Here is a 21,070-nt window from a genome sequence, read left to right as displayed (position 1 = left end):
AAAGTCCTTTGATGAGAACACTGTTGTATAAGTAAATACTCTCATGGCGTCACAACTTAAAATTTAACAAGAATTCCTCCTAACACGGGAGGGGGGGGGATTTTTTTTTAATAAACTATGTAACCCTGAGTGTTTGAAGAGTCTGCAAATTATCTGAATGCTCACAATATAACAAACCACTTATTCTACCCATTTAATAGAGGAGAGTTTGTGTCCATCACCAACTTATTAGGCTCAAACTGCTTTTAGGTGCTCTTTAAAGGAAGCTCAGGGAGGCCTGGCTGGCTCAGTCAGTGGAGTATAGGACTCTTGATCCTGGGGTTGTTAAGTTCAAGCCCCATGTTGGGTGCAGAGATTATTTAAAAATAAAATCTTGGGAGTGCCTGGGTGGTTTAGTCAGTAAAGCGTCCGACTTCAGCTGGGGCCATGATCTCATGGTTTGTGGGTTCAAGCCCTGCATCGGGCTCTGTGCTGACAGCTCAAAGCCTGGAGCCTGTTTCGGATTCTTTGTTTCCCTCTCTCTCTGCCCCTCCCCTGCTTGCACTGTCTGTCTCTCTCTCTCAAAAATAAATAAACATTAAAAAACAGTATTAATAAAAATAAAATCTTTATGAGGCACCTAGATGGTTTAGTAGGTTAAGCATCTGATTCTTGATTTCAGCTCAGGTCATGAACGCATGGTTCTCGAGACTCAGCCTAGGGTCAGGCTCTGTGCTGACAGCGTAGACCTGCTTGGGATTCTCTCTCTGCCCCTCTCCCATTCATGCACACATGCTGTCTCTCTGTCTCAAATAAACTCAAAAAAAAAAAAAGAAAGAAAGAAAGAAAACCCTCAAAATAAAAAGTAAAATAAGATAAAATAAAATAAAAGAGAAAGAAAGCCCAGAATTGGCCAGAAAACTATCAACAATTTGAGCTCATCAGAGCATGTTTGAGAAGGTATGGGGAAAAACTTGATAGACTAGAAATGACTTGGGAAAAAAGTTAACTATGGTAAGAACCAATACATAATGAACAAGGCTAAAGGAAAAAAAAAATCTCAGAATACCTTTTAAACACACTTTTTTGGCACTATTTACAAGTGCCAGTACAAGTTTTCGGTGTTTTGTTTTTTTTTTCTTTTTTAATTGGAGGTGTGACTATGGTAAAATGGTCAGAGAGAGATAATGTTTTTGGCTTTGAATATGGAGGAAGGAGCCATGAGCCAAGAAAGCAGGCAGGATCTAAAAGGTGAAAACAAGGCAAGAAAATGGAGTCTCTCCTAGAGTCTCCAGAAAGAGCACAACCTGTCATTTTAGTCCTTGATTTCTAGCTCAGTGAGAACCATGAGAGGCTGCTAATTGACAGCAGCAATAGAAAAACTAATACCCCCATGTGACATCCACCATATGTCAAATGTTGTAATGCATTGTCACATTCCCTCTCACAAGAGAGTTTTGAAATTGCTGCCATTATCACCATTTTATAGATGAGTGAAAACTGGAGATCAGGGAGGTTAAGTGCTTTGTCCAAGGCCTGTCAGAAAGTAACTTAGGACCAAGTGTTCTGGCCTGAGGCTGCGTGACTCCAAAGCACATGCTGTCTGTAGCCTACTATACAGCAATGACAGATAGCCTCATTTTTCTGTACTGACCCACACAGTGATCTTTTTCATCAGTGACCACCAAAACTGAGAAAAGTGAAGGTGCCACAAAAATCCCTAGGCTCCTACCCAGCCGCTTCAAGATGCATGCATTGAACTCTCCTTTCATACTTTGGTTGAGCCGGTCATGTCCAGACAAGAACCATGTGACTTAGCGTGAGTAGCTTTTTTCATGAAGATTATACTTTACCACTGAGTATATTTTATTGCATTGTTAAAGGTCTTTTCACTCAAGCAAGCAACTAACAGGTTGGAATAGTCATTTATCTTGTCAAACTCTTCCAGTCCTCTTTCCTTTTTACCTTTGACTCTTTTTACCCATTCCAATATACTTTTATTACATAACCTCTCATAAATTAGTTAAGAAACTAAAGTCCAACCACATATACGTATTCTTTAAGGACACTGTACTAGATTGAAGAGAGTCCCCTAAAAATTCATACCTACCAGAACTTTAGAATTTATTTGGAAATAGTCTTTGCAGATGTAACATGAGATCATACTAGATTAAGGTAGGCCCTAATCCAATGATATATGTCTTTATAAGAAAAAAAAATACACACAGAGACACACACAGAGGAGAAGGCTGTGTGAGGCCAGAGACAGAAGCTGGAGTTATGCCATCTCCAAGTCAAAGACTGCAGGCAATCACAAACTAAGAAAAGGCAAGGAAGGATACTCCCCAGCAGCCTTCAGGGCCCTGTGACACCTTGAGTTTGGATGCCTCTCCTCCTGAACTTAAGAAAATAAATTTCTGCTGTTTTAAGCCACCCAGTTTGTGGTACTTTGCTATGGCAATTCTAGAAAATTTATACAGACACTTAATAGATAAAGGGTACTTTTGGCTTATATCTCCAATAGAGTACTGACATATTGCAGTAATATACTGGTTCAATAAATGAACAATTGTTTCAGTGCCTATAGACCAAATAATAGACCAATTTTTGTGAAGTCTTATTTCAAAAACATCATTGTTAAAAAGCACAGCTGGATACCAGCTCGACCAAAATTAATACAATAAATTGATATCACATAATGTTTAACTTCATGTCTATTTCACTTCTTTAAATAGCATAGAGCACATTCAGGATGTGTATTTGCTGTCAAAATATACAATGTCTATTATTTTTCCTGAGGCAAAAACAACAGTACTCTAAAAGGGAAGTCAATTAAACAGAAATGGGGAAAATAAACAGTAGAAAGCATTAAGACACCTTTCCAGTAATACCCATTTCTTCAACAGTCATTTCTTACCTATATTATCCTTTTCTTTGCAAGAAATTGAATAGCAGCAAATTTCTCTATCCTGAATAGCAGACAGGTTCCTATAAGAAGCAGAATTAAGAGAATAAGTCAGTGCCTAAAACAACCATACTTATCACCCTTTGTTCCATTTCCTGGTCTTTTTATACTGAAGAAATTATTTTACCACTACTGAAATTTTAGAAATTCACTTCTCTGGTGGGCCAAATTTACCATGTTTACCTAAAAACATAGCAATAAGCATTACTAAATAACGGCGCCTGGCTGGCTCAGTCAGAAGAGCATGCGACTTGATCCTGGGGTTGTGAGTTCGAGCCTCATGTTGGGTGTAGAGATTACTTTAAAATAAAATCCTTAAGGGGCGCCTGGGTAGCTCAGTCAGTTGAGCGCCCCACTCTTGATCTCAGCTCAGGTCATGATTCCAGAGTCATGGGATCAAGCCCCATGTCGGGCTCTGTGCTGAGTGTGGAGCCTGCTTAGAATTCTCTCTCTCTATCCTCTCTGCCCCTTCCCCCGTCTCACGTGCTCTCTAAAAATAAAAATTAAAAATTAAATAATAATATAATGATGCTAAACAAAGTAGTGGGCAAAAAAGTGTAATTGAGAACCAAACTTTTTTAAAAACACCATCATTCTTTCTTAAGACATACATTTTTTCGGGGCCGCCTGGGTGGCACAGTCGGTTAAGCGTCTGACTTCAGCTCAGGTCACGATCTCGCGGTCCGTGAGTTCGAGCCCCGCATCAGGCTCTGGGCTGATGGCTCAGAGCCTGGAGCCTGTTTCTGATTCTGTGTCTCCCTCTCTCTCTGCCCCTCCCCCGTTCATGCTCTGTCTCTCTCTGTCCCAAAAATAAATAAAAAAAATAAAATAAAATAAAATAAAAATAAAAAAGACATACATTTTTTCAATTAACTGTTTTTCGTCCAAGGCATTCGGAAGATCTCTCTTGTTTCCGAGTACTAGTACCTTTAAAAAGAAAAGATATTAACAATAAACTTTTATGTAAGAAAAGGTCACAGAAGCATATGATAGTCATATCTGTGGACATGAAAACTGGAATGGTACCACATGCCATACTATTAAGGCATATTTGTGTTAAGTGGTAGCCTATCTCATTCACTCTGTCATTCAAATCAGCATCCATTTTAACTTCTCCCACACAGATGCCCTTAATCCAACATGTGGCTGCCAAATTCTATTTAAAATATTCTAAGTCTTGGGGCACCTGGCTGGCTCAGTTGGTTAAGCATCCAACTTCAGCTCAGGTTGTGATCTTGCAGTTCGGGGGTTTGAGCCCCACATCGGGCTCTTTGCTGCCAGTGAGGTGTCCCTCTCCCTCTCTGCCCCTCTTCAACTGGTACTCTCACTCTCTCAAAAATAAGAAATAAACATTTAAAATATTTTAAGTCTAGGGGCACCCGGATGGTTCAGTTGGTTAAGCATCCAACTTCAGCTCGGGTCATGATCTCATGGTTCCTGAGTTCAAGCCCCACCCACATCAGGCTCTCTGCTGTCAGCCTGTCAGCACAGAGCTCGCTTCAGATCCTCTGTCCCCCTCTCTCTGCTCCTCCCCCACTTGCACTCTCTGAAAAACAAGTAATATTTTAAAAAATAAAAATAAAATAAAATATTCTAAGTCTAGGGACACTTGGGCAGCTCGGTTGGTTGAGTGTCCTCTTCTTGATTTCAGCTCAAGTTATGATCCCAGGGTCATAGGATCAAGCCCCGCAGTGGGCTCCGTGCTGAGCTTGGAACCTGCTTGAGATTTTCTCTCTCCCCCTGCCCCTCTCCCCCACTCACACTGTCTCTCTCTAAAATAAAAAATAAAATATTCTAAGTCTAGGGGCTCCTGAGTGGCTCGGTCAGTTAAGTGTCCAACTCTCGATTTTGGCTCAGGTTATGACCTCACAATCATGAGATTGAGCCCCAAGGCAGGCTACAAGCTAGGTGTAAAGCCTGTTTAAGATTCTCTCTCTCCCTCTCCCCAACTTGTGCTTTCATGCTTTCTCAAAAAAAAAAAAAAAATCTGAGTCTATGGTATGCATTCTGCTATTTCTAAATAAATCTCTACCAACACAACCAAGAGTGGGGGAACAATTTTTTAGCCATTTTTTTGTTAACCATTAATCATATAAACACATAAATAGGCTTTTAAAATTCCTGATCCATCCTACAGAATACCACGTATAAATATTCTAAGACAATGGTTAAGTCTGGAGCTCAGGATAAATATAGCAGCTCTAAACTGTAGCAATAAATGCTGTCATCAGGTTGCTAGATGAGCTTTGAAAACAAAGGAAAGCAGAAATAGGCTTCCCAATTACCAATCTATCTTTCTCAGCTATGTCCTTTCTGCCTTAGAGAGAGCGAGAATATGAGTACCTGTAACATACCTGATGATATCCAAACTCTAAAGTCAGTGTTTTCTAAAAAACCTGTATCTCAACAAAGTACATGCCAGGTCTACCTTGTCATACCTATTCCTTTCACTTAATACAGCATACTCTCAGCTGACTCCATACACTTTGACCAGTCGTACTCCTAGGCCCCAGACTGTGACTCTGCACAAAGGACAGAAAGCCAGGGACACCAGGGGCTCACAGGAGAGTGCACTACAGGGAGTCAGAGTGCCAAGAGCCAAACCTCAATACCTTTGGTCAGCCTGTCTCCCCTTTCCCAACTCCCATGCCTCTCTATACTCTTATTTAAGTCACACCAGGTTCTCAAGCTGGACCCGCCTTGTTTCTAAAAATAACATCACGGCCATTTGTTATCAGTGGTCAGTTTGGAGGTTGCCTAGCATTTTAGACCTCTTACTACATTTAAGAAACCTCCTCCTACCATATGAATCTGCCTCCCAACAGACCTTCTTGCTTCTGTGGATCATTTTTCCCCAGCTTTCCTTTCTGCTAGATCTAGAACTGACCAAAACCTTCCAGGCAGAGCCAATTACACAAGAAAGCAGGAGGGAGAACCCATTCTGACAGGGAAAGAGAATCACCTAGATGACTTTCCAACCAGAAAAATTACGTCCAGTGTTTAGAACCTGCATTTGGTCACTGGATTTACTCTGTGGTGTGGGTCTGGGTATCTGGCAGCTGCTGAGCTTCCTTGTTCCAGCCCATTTCCTGAGCCTGCTGATGTGCTGCCTTCTCAGAGCTACCCAATGTCCTTTCAATGAATTCCTTTCTGCTTAAGTCAGCTTTCTTTTGCTTGCAACTAAGAAGACTCGTGATGACTTTAAGGCTGATGTTTACTTACAGTATATAGAACCAGGTTTTAAAACAGGAGATAAAGAATTGGCTTTGAAGTCAGATAGACATGGATTCAAAACCTGGCTGCACAACATACAAATGTTGCCATGTAACCCTGAATAAGTAACAACTTTTATGAAGCAGGGATAACCATGAACCTCATTATGTTCTAAGAATTCACAGAGATAATACACCTCAAGTCCTTGACATTCATTGTCATGAGGCTAAATCCTGGTCCTTTTCCAGCATTCTTGGCTCAACAAAAGGCACCACCCTCCGCACAAATGCACGAACCAGAAAACTAGGAAATTATTCTTTACATTTCCTCTTCTAACCCATTATCAAGTCTGAGGACAGTGTTCCTAAATATCCCTAATACCTGTTTCCTTCTCACCATCTTGTCTACTACCACCCTAATTCATGGTACTATAATTTGCAGTACAACTTCAACAGCTTCCTAAACCTGTCCTCCTTATAGTCCTTCTTGACCCTTGAATCTACTCTCCAACTGAAATAAGTGACTTAAATAATAAATCTGATCATTTCAAATGTTACATCAGCCTCCCACACAGTCCAGTCCAGCCCAGCCCAGCCCAGCCCAGCCTCCTCTAGTGTCCTAGCTGCCTCATAGCTCACCACCCTCTCACTTTGCTGTGTGTTCTAGAGAGACTGGCCTCCTCTCAGCGCCTTGCTTCCTCCTTCCAAAGGCGCTCTCTTTGTCTACAACTCCCTTCTCCTCCAATCGTCCCAACCAACCCTCATATGCCTCCATATCCCTCACGATTCAGCTCAAGCATCACTTCCTTGGGGAATCCTTCTTTCTTCCCTCAAACTAGATCAAATCTCTCCTCTAACTTACAACTTTCATGGCCCCTTGTACCTCTCCTTTGCAGCACTTATCAGAGCTGTACTATTCAAATGATTTCATCGCATCCACCTTTCCTACTAAACCACAAGCTCCATGATGGCAGGGAGCATGATTCTATTCACTTCTGTTCATTACTGTATCCCCAGGACTGAGCACTGCTCCTACTGCATATAGTTTAAGAAATGAATAAATAGCACAGTGCCCAGTATATGACTCATATTCAATAAATATAAGCCTTTTAAGACTTTAAGACAGAAGACATTTTACTGGTTTTGAACATAACATAATCAAAGAATTACACTTCTAATAATATATTATAATCATATAATACACCAAAAACTCCATACTTACCGGAATTCCTTGTAACTGTGGTTTATCTAGAAGATTATGTAGCTCATTTCGAGAGGCTTCTATCTTTTCACGATCTGCAGCATCTATCATGTAACTTAAAAAAAAAAAAGCAGTTTCAATATGTCTTCTCCAAATTCTCTGATGATCACAATTAGGAATAAAGGTTTTTAATTTTAAGATTTACACTACTGAAACTGTTAATCAAAATAAAGGCCTACATAAAGAGAAGCTCAGTACCCAAAAATACTTTTAAATAGACTATTCTTAGGTGCTAAAACATGGCAGTAAAACATTTCTATCCCTCAGCTCTTAACTGCATAAACAAAAGACATAAATAAAACTCTCATTTATGATTTTTTTCAAGTTTCATATTAATGGAATTACACTAAGAAAATATCTGAGGAAGTTATTGTGTGAAATAAAAATTGAGCCTTTGAGTGTTAAAAACAACTTTTCTTCCTGGAAACCTAAATTGACGTTTGTAAAAAGTGCTTACACAATGGCGTTGACTCCTCTGCAGTACCGTTCCCACATGCTCCGGAATCGGGGTTGTCCTCCTATGTCCCAAATCTTTAAACCAAGAAAGACAATTCTTAAGAAAGATATTTCAAGTAATACACGGAAGGAAAAAATTACAAGAGGCGGAGAAAGATTAGGCAGGTGTGCTTATTTCCACAACGTTAGAGCCAAACTACTCCTGAAAAACTTGAGCTAATAAAACAAGCTCTTCATCTAGAAGTTCTTGGGGCCATTCTAAACTTTATGTTCAAGGGTGCCTGGGTGGCTCCGTCAGTTAAGTGTCCGACCGTTGATTCCAGCTCAGGTCATGATCTTACAGTTCGTGGGATTCAGCGCCACATCAGACTCCATGCTGACAGCACAAAGCCTGCTCAGAATTCTCCCTCTCTCTCTCGGCCCCTCCCCCTGCTCATGCAACCTCACGCTCTCTCTCTCTCAAAATAAATAAACATTTTGTAAAAAAATTATGTTTATAGTTTTATAAACTTTCCAATTTTATAGTTTTAATTTTAGGGCTTAGTAACAAAGAAAGAGAAAACTAGGCTACCACATATATACCACAAATATAATACTAAATTACCAATATTATAAATAATAAATTATCTTTCAATATAAAATACTACCCATGAAATAATGTAACACTACATCCCAAACATGGGGTTTTTATTTCCTAGAAACATTTAGACCCTAAACATTATTCTGCCAAACCATATGTTTAATTTTTTTTTTTATGGCACTTAACCATTTCAACTTACACATTTTGATCTATTAGAAAAAGAAAAAAACAGAACAAAACAGTTGATTTACATTCTTGCGAAACTTACCCATTCATGAGTTAAGAAGTACAAATAAGCATGTAAAAAACAAAGAAACAAAGATTTCTAGCTATGTATGCTAACAATTTAAGTCAAGTATGGCAAGATAACATACCTTTATTGTGACGTTACCTTTAGTTACCTTCCTCATGTTGAAGCCCACTGTGGGTATCATATCTTCACTGAATTGACCTGACTGAATGAAAGAAAACATCTCAAGTTAGATTAATCAATATTTATTAAGATTCATAACATGGTATAAGCTTCAGGCATCAACAATGCTTCTGTAACCATTTTAGTATTTAACTAATTTTTTAGGGGTGGTAATAATGTCTTAAGAAAACACGCTTTAGGGGCACCTGGGTGGCTCAGTCAGTTAAGCCTCCGACTTCGGCTCAGGTCATGATCTCGCAGTCTGTGAGTTTGAGCCCTGCATCGGGCTCTGTGCTGACAGCTCACAGCCTGGAACCTGCTCCAAATTCTATGTCTTCTTCTCGGTCTGCCCCTCCCCTGCTCACGTTTTCTCTCTCTCTCTCTCTCTCTCTCTCTCTCTCTCTCTCTCTCTCTCTCTCTCAAAAATAAACATACATTACAAAATTTTAAAAAATACTTAAAAAAAACACGCTTTATACCCCTAATTCTTGAAGAGATATATTTTGTTCATACAAACACATTTCTCCCATTTAAAAAAAGATATTTTGGGAGCACCTTGATGGCTAAGTCAGTTAAGTATCCAACTCTTGATTTTGGCTCAAGTTGTGAGTTCACAGTTCATGGGATCAAGCCCCAAGTTGAGCTCTGCACTGACAGAATGGAGCCTGCTTAAGATTCTCTCTCTCTCCCTCTCTCTCTCAAAAATAAATAAATATTTAAAAAGTAATAAAAATTTTTTACGTATATCCTTAAATTTAAAAAAGAATTATTATACAACTATGAAGAAACATTTATTAACTTCCCCACCTGTACGTAAATGTTAACACACAAAGTAGGAAATCAGAAGTAAAACTTCAAAGTTTTCCATTTTTAGCATTTAAATTATTTTGACAATAACTATTACAATTCATGGCTGAATAGCTTTTCCAGGTTTGTCTTGTAACAAGGCTTATAAAATATTTTGCCATTTCTTTTAAAGAGATGATTTTATTTATTTATTTATTTATTTATTTATTTATTTATTTATTTATTTATTTATTTCATTTAGTTATTTTTTGAGAGAGACAGAGAGAGAGAGGACATGAGCAGGGAAGTGGGGCAGAGGGAGAAAGAGAATCTTAAGCAGGCTCCACACTCAGCACAGAGCCCAATGTGGGGCTCAATCCCATAACCCTGGAATCATGACCTGAGCCAAAATCAAGAGTTGGATGCTCAACCAACTGAGGCACCCAGGCATCCCAAATTATTTTGTCACTTTATAGGTTTTCCTTTTATGTAATCAATTCTGTTCTCTTTTTGGTTTATGACCTTCTTGTCATAAAACTGAAGTATCTTCTAATAGTATTTGAATGACTTTTTCTTTTTTTTAATTTTATAACTTTTTTCTAAATATACATACAAAGAAGTACACAAATCGTAAGTATGAAGACCAATAAATAATCACAATGAACAACTGGATTAAAGACAATTACCCACATCAAAAAAACATAACATTTCCAGAACCTCAAAGTCTTTATCTTGCCCCGTCTGAATCACTATTTCCTACTCTTCACCCAAAAGTTAATCCTGTTCTGACTCCTAACACTACAGAGTAGTTTTTACTGTTCCAGGACTTCATATTAATAAACTCTTATGACATAATATTTTGTATTTCTTTCAACATTATGCTGCCTGCAGTTTGTTCATTCTCATTGCTGTAGAGTATTCCACTATAGTAATAGACAACAATTTATCCATACATTCTGCTACTGAATGACTTTTTTACATTTAAAATGTTCACCCATCTGGAATTTGATTATACAGTGCAAAAAAAGCTCCTTTTTTCAATCATCTCACTCCTCATTTAAAAATGCATGCATTCCTGGGGTGCCTCGGTGGCTCAGTAGGTTAAGGGTCCAACTCTTGGGGCGCCTGGGTGACTCAGTCAGTTAAGCATCTGACTTCGGCCCAGGTCATGACCTCGCAGTTCATGAGTTCAAGCTGTGCATCAGGCTCTGTGCTGACAGCTTAGAGGCTGGAACCTGCTTCAGATTCTGTGTCTCCCTCTCTCTCTTCTCCTCCCTCACTCATGCTCTGTCTCTGTCTCAAAAATAAATAAACATTAAAATTTTTTTTTTTTTTTTTAAAGAATCCAACTCTTGATCTCAGTTCAGGTCTTGATCTCAGGGTTGTGAATTCAAGCCCTGCACTGGGCTCCACGCTGGGCACAAAGCCTACTTAAAAAAAAAAAAAAAAAAAAATCCACCCATTCTTAACTAATTTGAAGTGATTTGCCAAATGCCATACAGAGACAGTTCTATTTCTGAGTCCTCAATTCTTTTCCATTAGTCTGTTTGTGCAATGTATTACACTACATAGAAGATCAAGAATTTGGAATGGTTCACTGCTCACATTCCAAATAAACTTTAGAAATTCATATTTCAGTTAAAATACTGAATGGGATTATATTAACTGTATCTAATCTGAGAAGGATTGCTCTGTATCAGTTCACAATATTTAACTATCAAATCTCTCCATCTCCAGGCACATGGTTTGTCCACTCAAACATTCAAATCTTTTAAATCCTCAGGAAAGTATCATAATTCTCCTACCAGCTCTCTCACGCTTCTTGTCGTATTCTTTACCTTGACTGCAATTACTAAGTACATCATATGAGTCACAGTTAATACTAATTTTATCTATTTATATATTTTATTTACCCAATATTAATTTCTCAGTTGACCTGACTCTTACTTTTTAGGTAAACAGCCCAGGATTATGAAATCTCTCAAGACAGGAATGGTTAAACAAATAGGACTATTTTCAAGGTCCTAACACTGGCCAATTGTTTGTTGTGACCTTATGCTAGCCACACATGATTCTAAAACAGTCTACAAGCCCCAAACACAATGAATTCCAATTTTATAAATTAATATCCTCTACATAACTCCAAAGTTATACCTCTCTCCCCCATCCCGTTCAGTGGAATTTAGGCTGATTTCAGAAAAAAAGATGTTGAGGCACTTGGGTGGCTCAGTCGGTTAAGCATCTTCTGCTCAGGGCATGATCCCACAGTTTGTGAGTTCGAGCCCCACATCAACTCTGTGCTGACAGCTCAGAGCCTGAAGCCTGCTTCAGATTCTGTGTCTCCCTCTCTCTCTGCTCCTCCCTTGCTCGCACGCTGTCTGTCTCTCTCTCTCTCTCTCTCTCTTTCTCTCTCAAAAATAAACTTTAAAAAATTTTTAACTAAATGATAATTTAAAAAATGAAAGAAAAAATGTTAACCACAATCACTACTTTCATTTATATTAGACATAATTCTCAGAAGTTTCACATATGACTAATATGAGAAAGTCAAGTCATGACATCAAAACTACATACATCAAAACTAGTCTTGATGCAAAAACAAAAATATAAACTGATTTAAAAAGGAACAAAGGCAATATCAAAGGCACTATCCATGATAGCAACAATAAGCTGGACTTCATTAAAATTAAAATCTGTCCTGTGAACAAGAGTTAGAATTAGAGTTAGTAAACAGGCACAGAGCAGGAGAAAATATTTGTAACAGATACTTCCAATAAAGGACTGTTATCTAAAATATACAAAGAACTCTTAAAACCTCAACAATATGAAAAGAAACAATCCAATTAAAAATGAGCCACATGGGGCACGTGGGTGTATGAACATTCCACTCTTGATTTCAGCCATGATCTCATGGTTTGTGAGTTCAAGCCCCACATCAGACTCTGTGCTGATACTGCGGAACCTGCTTGGGATTCTCTCTCCTTTCTTCTCTCTGCACCACCCCCCCAATAAATAAATAAACATTAAAAAAATATTTAAAAAATGAGCCACTGACCCTAACAGATACATCACCAAAGAAGATACAAAGATGGCATATAAGCATACAAAAAGATGCTGCAATCATACGTCATCAGCAAAATGCAAACTAAAACAATGAGATACCACTATATGCTTATCAATGAGTGGCCAAAATCTGTACACTGACAACACCAAATGCTGCTAAGGATGTGGAGCAACAGGAACTCTCATTCATTACTGGTAGGAATGCAAAATGGTACAGCCATGGTGGAAGCAAGAAGGAATGCAAAATGGTACAGCCACGGTGGGTAGTTTCTTACAAAACCAAATATACTCTCAATATACTCTCCAATCCAGCAATCATTCTCCTTCGTATTTATCCAAAGAAGTTTAAAACTGAAGTCCACACAAAAATCTGCACATTAATGCGTACAGCATCTTTACGCATAACTGCTAAAAACTGGAGGCAACCAAGATGTCCTCCAGTTAAGTATATAAATAGACTGTGGCATATCCAAGAAATGGAGTATTATTCAAAACTAAAAATAAACAAGCTACCAAGCCACAAAAAGACATGGAGGAATATTAAAAACATATCTAAATGAAAGACTCTATCTGGGAGGACTGCGTACTCTATATGATTCCAACAAAATGACTAAAAATATGACTCCAAAAATATTCTGAAAAAGGCACAACTATGGCAACAGTAAGAAGATCAGTGGTTAACAGGAGTTGGGGGGTGGGGAAGAAATGAATAGGCAGAGCACAGAGGATTTTCAGGCAGTAAAAATACTCTGCATGATACCATAATGATGGATACATGTCATTATACATTTGTCCAAACCTACAGAATGTACAACGCAAAGAGTGAAAAATAATGTAAAGCTACGGACCTTGGGTGATCATGATGTGCCAGTGTAAATGCATCAATTGTAACAAATGTACCACTCTGGTGTGGGATGTTGATAACAGGTAAAGCTGTAAGTGTTGGGGCAAGAGGTATACAGGAAATCTCTATACCGTCCCCTCCTCAATTATGTTGTAAACCTAAAACTGCTCTTAAAAAATCTTAACCAGAAATTTGTTTTAATGGGCAAAGAACTTGAAAAGACATTTCTCCAAAGGAAATACACAAATAGCTAATAAGGACAGAAAAGATGCTCAACATCACTAATTATTAGGGAAATACAAATCAAAACCATGAAGATACCACCCCAAACCCATTAAGATGGCTATTATCAAAAAACAAAACAACAAACTGCAGTGAGCATATGGAGCCATGTCCTTCCTGGTGCACTGTTGCAGGAACATAACATGGTACAACTACTATGAAAACCAGTATAATAATTCCCGAAAATTTTTGAAATAGAATTACCACATGATCCAGGAATTCCACTTCTGGTTATATACCAAAAAGCACTGAAAGTAGGGACTCAAAATTGTATCTGTATACCCACGTTCACAGCAGTATTATCCATAAGAGCCAAAAGATAGAAGAAAGCCAAGTGCCACTGGCAAATGAATGAATAAACAAAATGTGGTCTATTCCTACAATGTAATGTTACTCTGCCTTAAAAACCTTATTCCTGTTAAAACACAGATGACATTGAAGATATTATACTGTGAAATAAGCTAGATACAAAAAGACAAATATTATATGACTCTACTTAGGAACCTAGAATAGTTAAATTCGCAAAGACAGAAAGTAGAATGGTGTTTGCCAAAGGCTAGGGAGAAGGAGGAAATAGAGAGTTATTGCTTAGTGGGTATGGAATTTCAGTTTGGAAAGATTAAAAAAAAAGTTCTATAGATGGATGCTGGTGACGGTTACACAACAAGGTGAATGTACTTAATACCTACTGAGCTAACTGTACACTTAAGAAGGGTTACGATGGTAAATTTTCTGTTTTGAGTATTTTACCACAACTTTAAAACTCGTTGCTGTTAAGAAGAGGCAATTACCAGTATCATTTTATAGAACAGGAAATAAATCCCAAGGTCACATAGCAATAGTGGGTGATTCTGTTTTTCTTAAAGATTTCCACTGTAATTATATGTATTGTAATAACCTTTAATTAATGTCTGAAGTGAGACCTATGTGAGATAATGCCTCATTTGTTTGGTATCATTAGGAAAAAGATGTGCTATATAATGAAGCAGCCAGAAATGGTAGCTAAACTTTTTAAATACAAAAACTTTTAAACTAGCTTGCATAGAAAGCTTTCCAAAATGCACACATAGTTGGCTAACTTCTCACATACAATATATGGAACATGATTTAATGTGTTCTTGGTATTTGAAGGTCACTTTCCAAATGTAAAACAAGACAACTAAGTTAGATAACCTGTAAGGGCCCTTCTGGCAATAAAATTTAATGATTATGAACATCAATTATAGCACCCACTCAAAGATAAAATGATGGAGGGGGGTGGTCTGCAGTATACTGGGGTGGTGCCCCTAAACTTTCTTGGATGTTTCTTCAGCTCTTTCCTCACCAATACTTCTCAATGGTGGCAGAAGCTAACAATAACTTTTTTCTAATTCAGTTGCTAACCTGCAACGGCTGCAAATTAGGTCATCAAGTCTTTTGAATTTTTTAATTATTTTTAAAATGTTTATTTTTGAGGGCAAGAGACAGAGCTCGAGTTGGGAAGGAGCAGAGAGAGAGAAACAGCATCTGAAGTAAGCAAGCTCTAAGCTCTGAGCTGTCAGCACAGAGTCGATGCAGGGCTCAAACCCACGAACCATGACATCATGACCTGAGCTGAAATTGGACACTTAACCGACTGAGCCACCCAGGCGCCCCAAGTCTTTTGAGTTTTTTCTTTTAATTTATTTTTTAAATTTACATCCAAGTTAGTTAGCATATAGTGCAACAATGATTTCAGGAGTGGATTCCTTAATGCCCCTTACCCATTTAGCCCATCCCCCCTCCCACAACCCCTCCAGTAACCCTCTGTTTGTTCTCCATATTTAGGAGTCTTTTATATGTTGTCCCGTTTTAATATTATTTTTGCTTCCCTTCCCTTAAGTTCATCTGTTTTGTATCTTAAAGTCCTCGTATGAGTGAAGTCTTATGATATCTGTCTTTCTCTAATTTCCCTTAGCATGATACCCTCTAGTTCCATCTATGTAGTTGCAAATGGCAAGATTCCGTTGTTTTTGATTGCTGAGTTAATACTCCATTGTATGTACATGTGTATACACACACACACACACACACACACACACCACATCTTCTTTATCCATTCATCCATCAATGGACATTTGGGCTCTTTCCATACTTCGGCTATCGTCGAGAGCGCTGCTATCAACATTGGGGTGCATGTGTCCCTTCCAAACAGCACACCTGTATCCCTTGGATAAATACCTAGTCGTGCAATTGCTGGGTCATAGGGTAGTTCTATTTTTAACGTTTTGAGGAACCTCCATACTGTTTTTCCAGAGTGGCTGGACCAGTGTGCATTCCCACCAGCAGTGCAAAAGAAATTCTCTGCATCCTCACCAACATCTGTTGTTGCCTGACTTGTTAATGTTAGCCATTCTGATAGGTGTGAGGTGGTACCTCATTGAGGTTTTGATTTGTATTTCCCTGATGATGAGTGATGTTGAGCACTTTTTCATGTGTGTGTTGGCCATCTGGATGTCTTCTTGAGAGAAGTGTCCCCCATTTCTTCACTGGATTGTTTTTTGGGTGTTGAGTTGAATAAGTTCTTTATAGATTTTGGATACTAACCCTTTATCTGATATGGCACTTGTAAATATCTCCTCCTATTCCAGCGGTTGCCTTTTAGTTTTGCTGACTGTTTCCTTTGCTGTGCAGAAGCTTTTTTATTTTGATGAGGTCCCAACAGTTCATCTTTGCTTTTGTTTCCCTTGCCTCTGGAGACCTGTTGAGGAAGAAGCTGCTGCAGCTGAGCTCAATGAGGATTTTGCCTGCTTTCTCCTCAAAGATTTTGATGGCTTCCTGTCTTACATTGAGGTCTTTAATCCAATGTGAGTTTATTTTTGTGTATGGTGTAAGAAAGTGGTCCAGGTTCATTCTTCTGTATGTCGCTGTCCAGTTTTCCCAGCACCACTTGAAGAGACTGTCTTTATTCCATTGATTATTCTTTTCTGCTTTGTCAAAGATTAGTTGGCCATACATTTGTGGGTCCATTTCTGGGTTCTCTATTCTGTTCAATTCATCTCAGTGTCTGTTTTTGTGCCAGTACCATACTGTCTTGATGATTACAGCTTTGTAATACAGCTTGAAGTCCAAAGTCTTTTAAGGTTTTAATCCCAAATGTCTTGAACACAGAAATATGTTTAATAAATGTTTAAATAAGTAATAAATAATAACTGTGATGCATGGATTTTGTGGTATAACTACTTTATACACTTGGAAGCATTTTCTACTTCTTTCCAAGTGTCAAATCTTACTCCTCACTTTTCAAAGCTTGTGCTTAATGACTAAACTACTCAGCAACTGTTTTCTAGATAACTGGGAATACTTATTTCTATGCCACTAAAATGAGACTGGCAATTTAGGAAGCAAATCAATGCTTAAAAAATATACTACTTAGCAGTGTATCATTCTATTTACTTAAATTTAACACTTAAATAACACCAAGAACTGTTCTTAGCACTTAATAAGTAGGATACAAGTAGCACTCACTGATTCTGTGATGATGGATGCAACTGTTGTCATCCATAAGCCAAAGTCTCAAGGCAATATTCCTGGAATTTGGTTGGACAAAATAGATTGAGGCAAAATAAAATAGTAAAAAGAAGACTATCCTCTAAGCCAGGGAATCTTATTACCAGTTATGCTACTTACTAACCACATGCAAGTCATTTTACCTTTGGAATGAAGCTATCTTATCTAGAAGGGGGAACTGCAAGAGTAGGTCCAAATTCAGTTCTACCTCTAATGTTTATGATGTTGTGTTTTATTCACAAGCTTCTTAAAATACAATTAAGCAACAAGCTTGAGTCCCACGTAGGGTGGAGAGATTACTTAAATAAATAAAACTTTCAAAATAAAATAAAAATAGGGGCACTTGGGTGGCTTAGTCAGTTAAGCACCCAACTTCGGCTCAGGTCATGATCTTGCAGTCTGTGAGTTCGAGCCCTGTGTTGGGCTCTGTCCGGGCTGACAGCTCAGAGCCTGGAGCCTGCTTCAGATTCTGTGTCTCCATCTCTCTCTCTGCCCCTTCCTTGCCCACACTCTGTCTCGATCTCTCTCTCTCTCTCTCTCTCTCTGTCAAAAAATAAACATTAAAAAAATTAAAATAAAAATAAAAGCCTATTTCACACATGATCCAATCATCAACAGCATACAAAGACAATGACTGTGTGTTGTACTGACTCACAAACACCTATACTATTCACCTTTCCTCTATTGTCCGATAAACCCACAAAGCTACTTTGCCTGTGTTTTTACTCATTTGTTTATTTACTCACTCACTTATTCAAACAACAGAAGGAAGGAAAAGAAACTAGGAAACCTAAAAAATACCACACAATAAATACAGACTATTTAAAACAAAGGAGACAGTATGAGGTGACTGGGTATCTAGAAAGGCCTCTCTGAAACAGTGACATTTAAACATCTAAAGATCATTTTAAATCGGCAGCTTCTGCAGATAACCTAACTACTGTGCTACTTGAATATCAGTAAGGAAATCTAAATTCCAGTCCCAGCTATATCACTTTAGATTATATATAGATACATACAACTTTGAACAACCCTCTTACTCAGAATGCAAAGGTTCTACCTCTCTCCTTACTGCCACTTAAGTACCTATAGCTAGTTCACTTCTTCATTACTTCAAGTGTTTACCACTCCCAACCTTTTGCTTTTCTTCTTTCCTGAGTTCCCAAAGCTACTGTAGATAGGAGTTCCCGCTCCCAAAGAGCAGGCCTTTAATAACAAGTGCATTCCTTTCATCTGAGGCAAAAAGACCCACTCCAACCCATAAGATACAATATTTAACTCTGAACTGCTGTCCTCGTCCTTACAAACCACTCAAGCATTGCCTGCCAGCAGAGACACTCTTGACATACTTCTCAGCTGAAGACTACGCCTGAATCCAAGGGTCTAGGAAAGCAAGTCTCTGGGTTTTAGTGTTAAAATTGCCAGTGTACTTTTGTTTTGTTATTAATGTTGTTAAATTATGTTAATTTGGCAAGCAATCAGGTTTGCCTTGTGGGCAAACAAACTTACTTACTGGAGGTGGCTAGCTTACTTTTCAAGTGAACTGTTGGTAGGTTTTACGTAGTAGGATACATAGAACACCCCAAAGAGGAGAAAAATGGATTTTAAAATAGCTCTTTTTGGGTGGTAACATTAAAACTCAGCGAAAGACATTATGTTTTCTTTGACATTAGGCTACGAAAACTAAATTTAACAGATGAAAATTCTCCAAATAAGAACTTTTTAAAAGCATAATGGCATAGGGAACTCTATTACTACTAATTAAATGTCTGACTGTCATTCCAATTCAACTCATTTTAAACAACTAATTAATCCTTACTGCCTGCTAATACCAGTAGAGCTACTCTGCAGCAATCTCCTTTATAAAGATAACTCTTGAGGATTAAAATGTTCTCAAACCCACAATTTCAATTAGAAGCCTGAAAACTCTCATCTCTGCTAACCTCCATTCTTGAAGAAAATTCATTTCAAAAGGTCTGTAATGACTATTTCCTACATTCACTACACCTTTCATTAAAAGTACTTTAATAAAGGTTTTATAAATCTATATCCAAAGAACTACTGAAGAAAAACTCAACTTGCTTGTCTGTAAAATGATTTGCTAATGAACATCCCTAGTCAAACCCTCAAAGACCATATACCACGGTTTATTTTCACTCAGATACTCAGAAATTATCACGACACAGTAATAATGTGAAAATGGACCTCAAAAGAAATCAGTGCTGGAGACCTTTAGCAAATATAGTTTCTGCTAACTTGTCAAGTCACTAATATGTCTGGATTTATTTCCCACAAACATCAAGGGTCCACCATAAATCTTTAATAACACCTGTGTCTTTATATAAAAAGACTACTAATCTTCACATGGGCTAAAGCAGGTTCTAAAGACAAAAGCATGAGTAGGGAAAATTAGCATACAGTCACGTTTTCAGGCCTTGATATATTCTACTTGTTGGTCTCTAGACGTTTCAACTTTTTTTTATTTTTACTTTTCTAACTTAAATACTTTTCATAAAGAAAGTGATTTTCTATATTTAAAAGTTTCTTTCCCTCTTTCTGGGAAAAAAATGGGTATTTAAGAAATAGAATGAGAAGAAGACCTCTATTTTCTGCTGCATGTGCCCTTCTGTGTGTCCATGTATAGCTGTTCAAAAAGAAATACAAAAAGTTTCCTTCAAATCTCAAAATAGGCTTCTATTACTAAATCAAAAGGAGGATTCCTAGAACCACCCAAATGCTATAAATCAGTAAGTTATATATGTAACAGAAGTCCTCTCGTCATAAGGAAAACTGCTTTATGGAAAGGGTGCATCATACATAACAAAGTTTTAACCTGCAAATAAACTGCATAGTGAATTTCATACTTTTTAAAACAAGTAACAAGCCTCGTCTTCATCAAAATCTATTAAAGTAAGCCAGAATCAGGAGAAAAATAAAAATTTTAATGTAATTAATAAAGCCCATCTTAGGAAAGTTAAATAGCTGACAATCATTTCAGTACAGTTTAAAGAATCCCAGTGGGTGTGGAGTTACTAGAAGAGATCCTGTTCATTTTCTCAGGTAATTTACAACACAATGAAATAGAGGTAGTATTAGTCTGGTGGTTATGATGGAGACTCTGGAGACAGTTATACTGACTGGGTTATAACTCTGGTCTTACCACTTGCCTAGTTATATGTCCTCCCTGCATGTTCCTTAACTTTGCAATGCCTCACTTTCCCCAAATGTAAAGTGGAGGTAATAGTCTCTATCTCATAGAATTGTCTAAAAATCAAATCAATTTTAAAAAATTAAATTAATTAAAACACATACAGCATTTACAACAATGCCTGCCTCAGAAACAGCTATGGAAAAGGTTTTAACATTTGGTAGCATCATCATTACACAGAGTCCACTAAATGCAATGTTAAAAAGTAATGCACAGGGTTCTGGTTAAGATTAAGTAAGGGGGCACCTGGGTGGCTCAGTCGGTTGAGTGTGTGACTCTTGATTTTGGCTCAAGTCATGGTCCAAAAGTTGTAGGATCAAGCCCTGCATCCAGCTCCACACTGAGTGTGGAGCTTGCTTGGAATTCTCTCCCCGCCCCCCCCTTCTCTCTATCTCTCTCTCCCCCTCCTTTCCTCCACCCCTCTCCTCCACCTGCACACTTTCTCTCCAAAAAAAAAAAAAAAAAAAAAAAAAAAAAAAAAAGGATTAGATAAG

General features: G+C 37.9%; 1 protein-coding gene across 1 annotated transcript in view; it reads right to left on the bottom strand.

Moving 5' to 3' along the window:
• Window positions 1–21,070, bottom strand: part of ARL8B (ADP ribosylation factor like GTPase 8B) — a 49,469-nt gene that overhangs the window by 5,296 nt on the left and 23,103 nt on the right. Inside the window, exons 2-6 of the mRNA XM_003982443.5 lie at window positions 8,828–8,908; window positions 7,875–7,948; window positions 7,379–7,472; window positions 3,804–3,871; window positions 2,897–2,967 (exon numbers count right to left, since the gene is read on the bottom strand). Of these exons, the coding sequence (XP_003982492.1) occupies window positions 2,897–2,967; window positions 3,804–3,871; window positions 7,379–7,472; window positions 7,875–7,948; window positions 8,828–8,908 (388 nt within the window). The remainder of the gene's footprint in view (window positions 1–2,896; window positions 2,968–3,803; window positions 3,872–7,378; window positions 7,473–7,874; window positions 7,949–8,827; window positions 8,909–21,070) is intronic.

This window comes from Felis catus, chromosome A2 (genome assembly GCF_018350175.1).
Source record: "Felis catus isolate Fca126 chromosome A2, F.catus_Fca126_mat1.0, whole genome shotgun sequence".
NCBI lineage: Eukaryota > Metazoa > Chordata > Mammalia > Carnivora > Felidae > Felis > Felis catus.
Note: the sequence above shows the minus strand (reverse complement) of the source record. Positions and strands in the feature narration are given on the sequence as shown.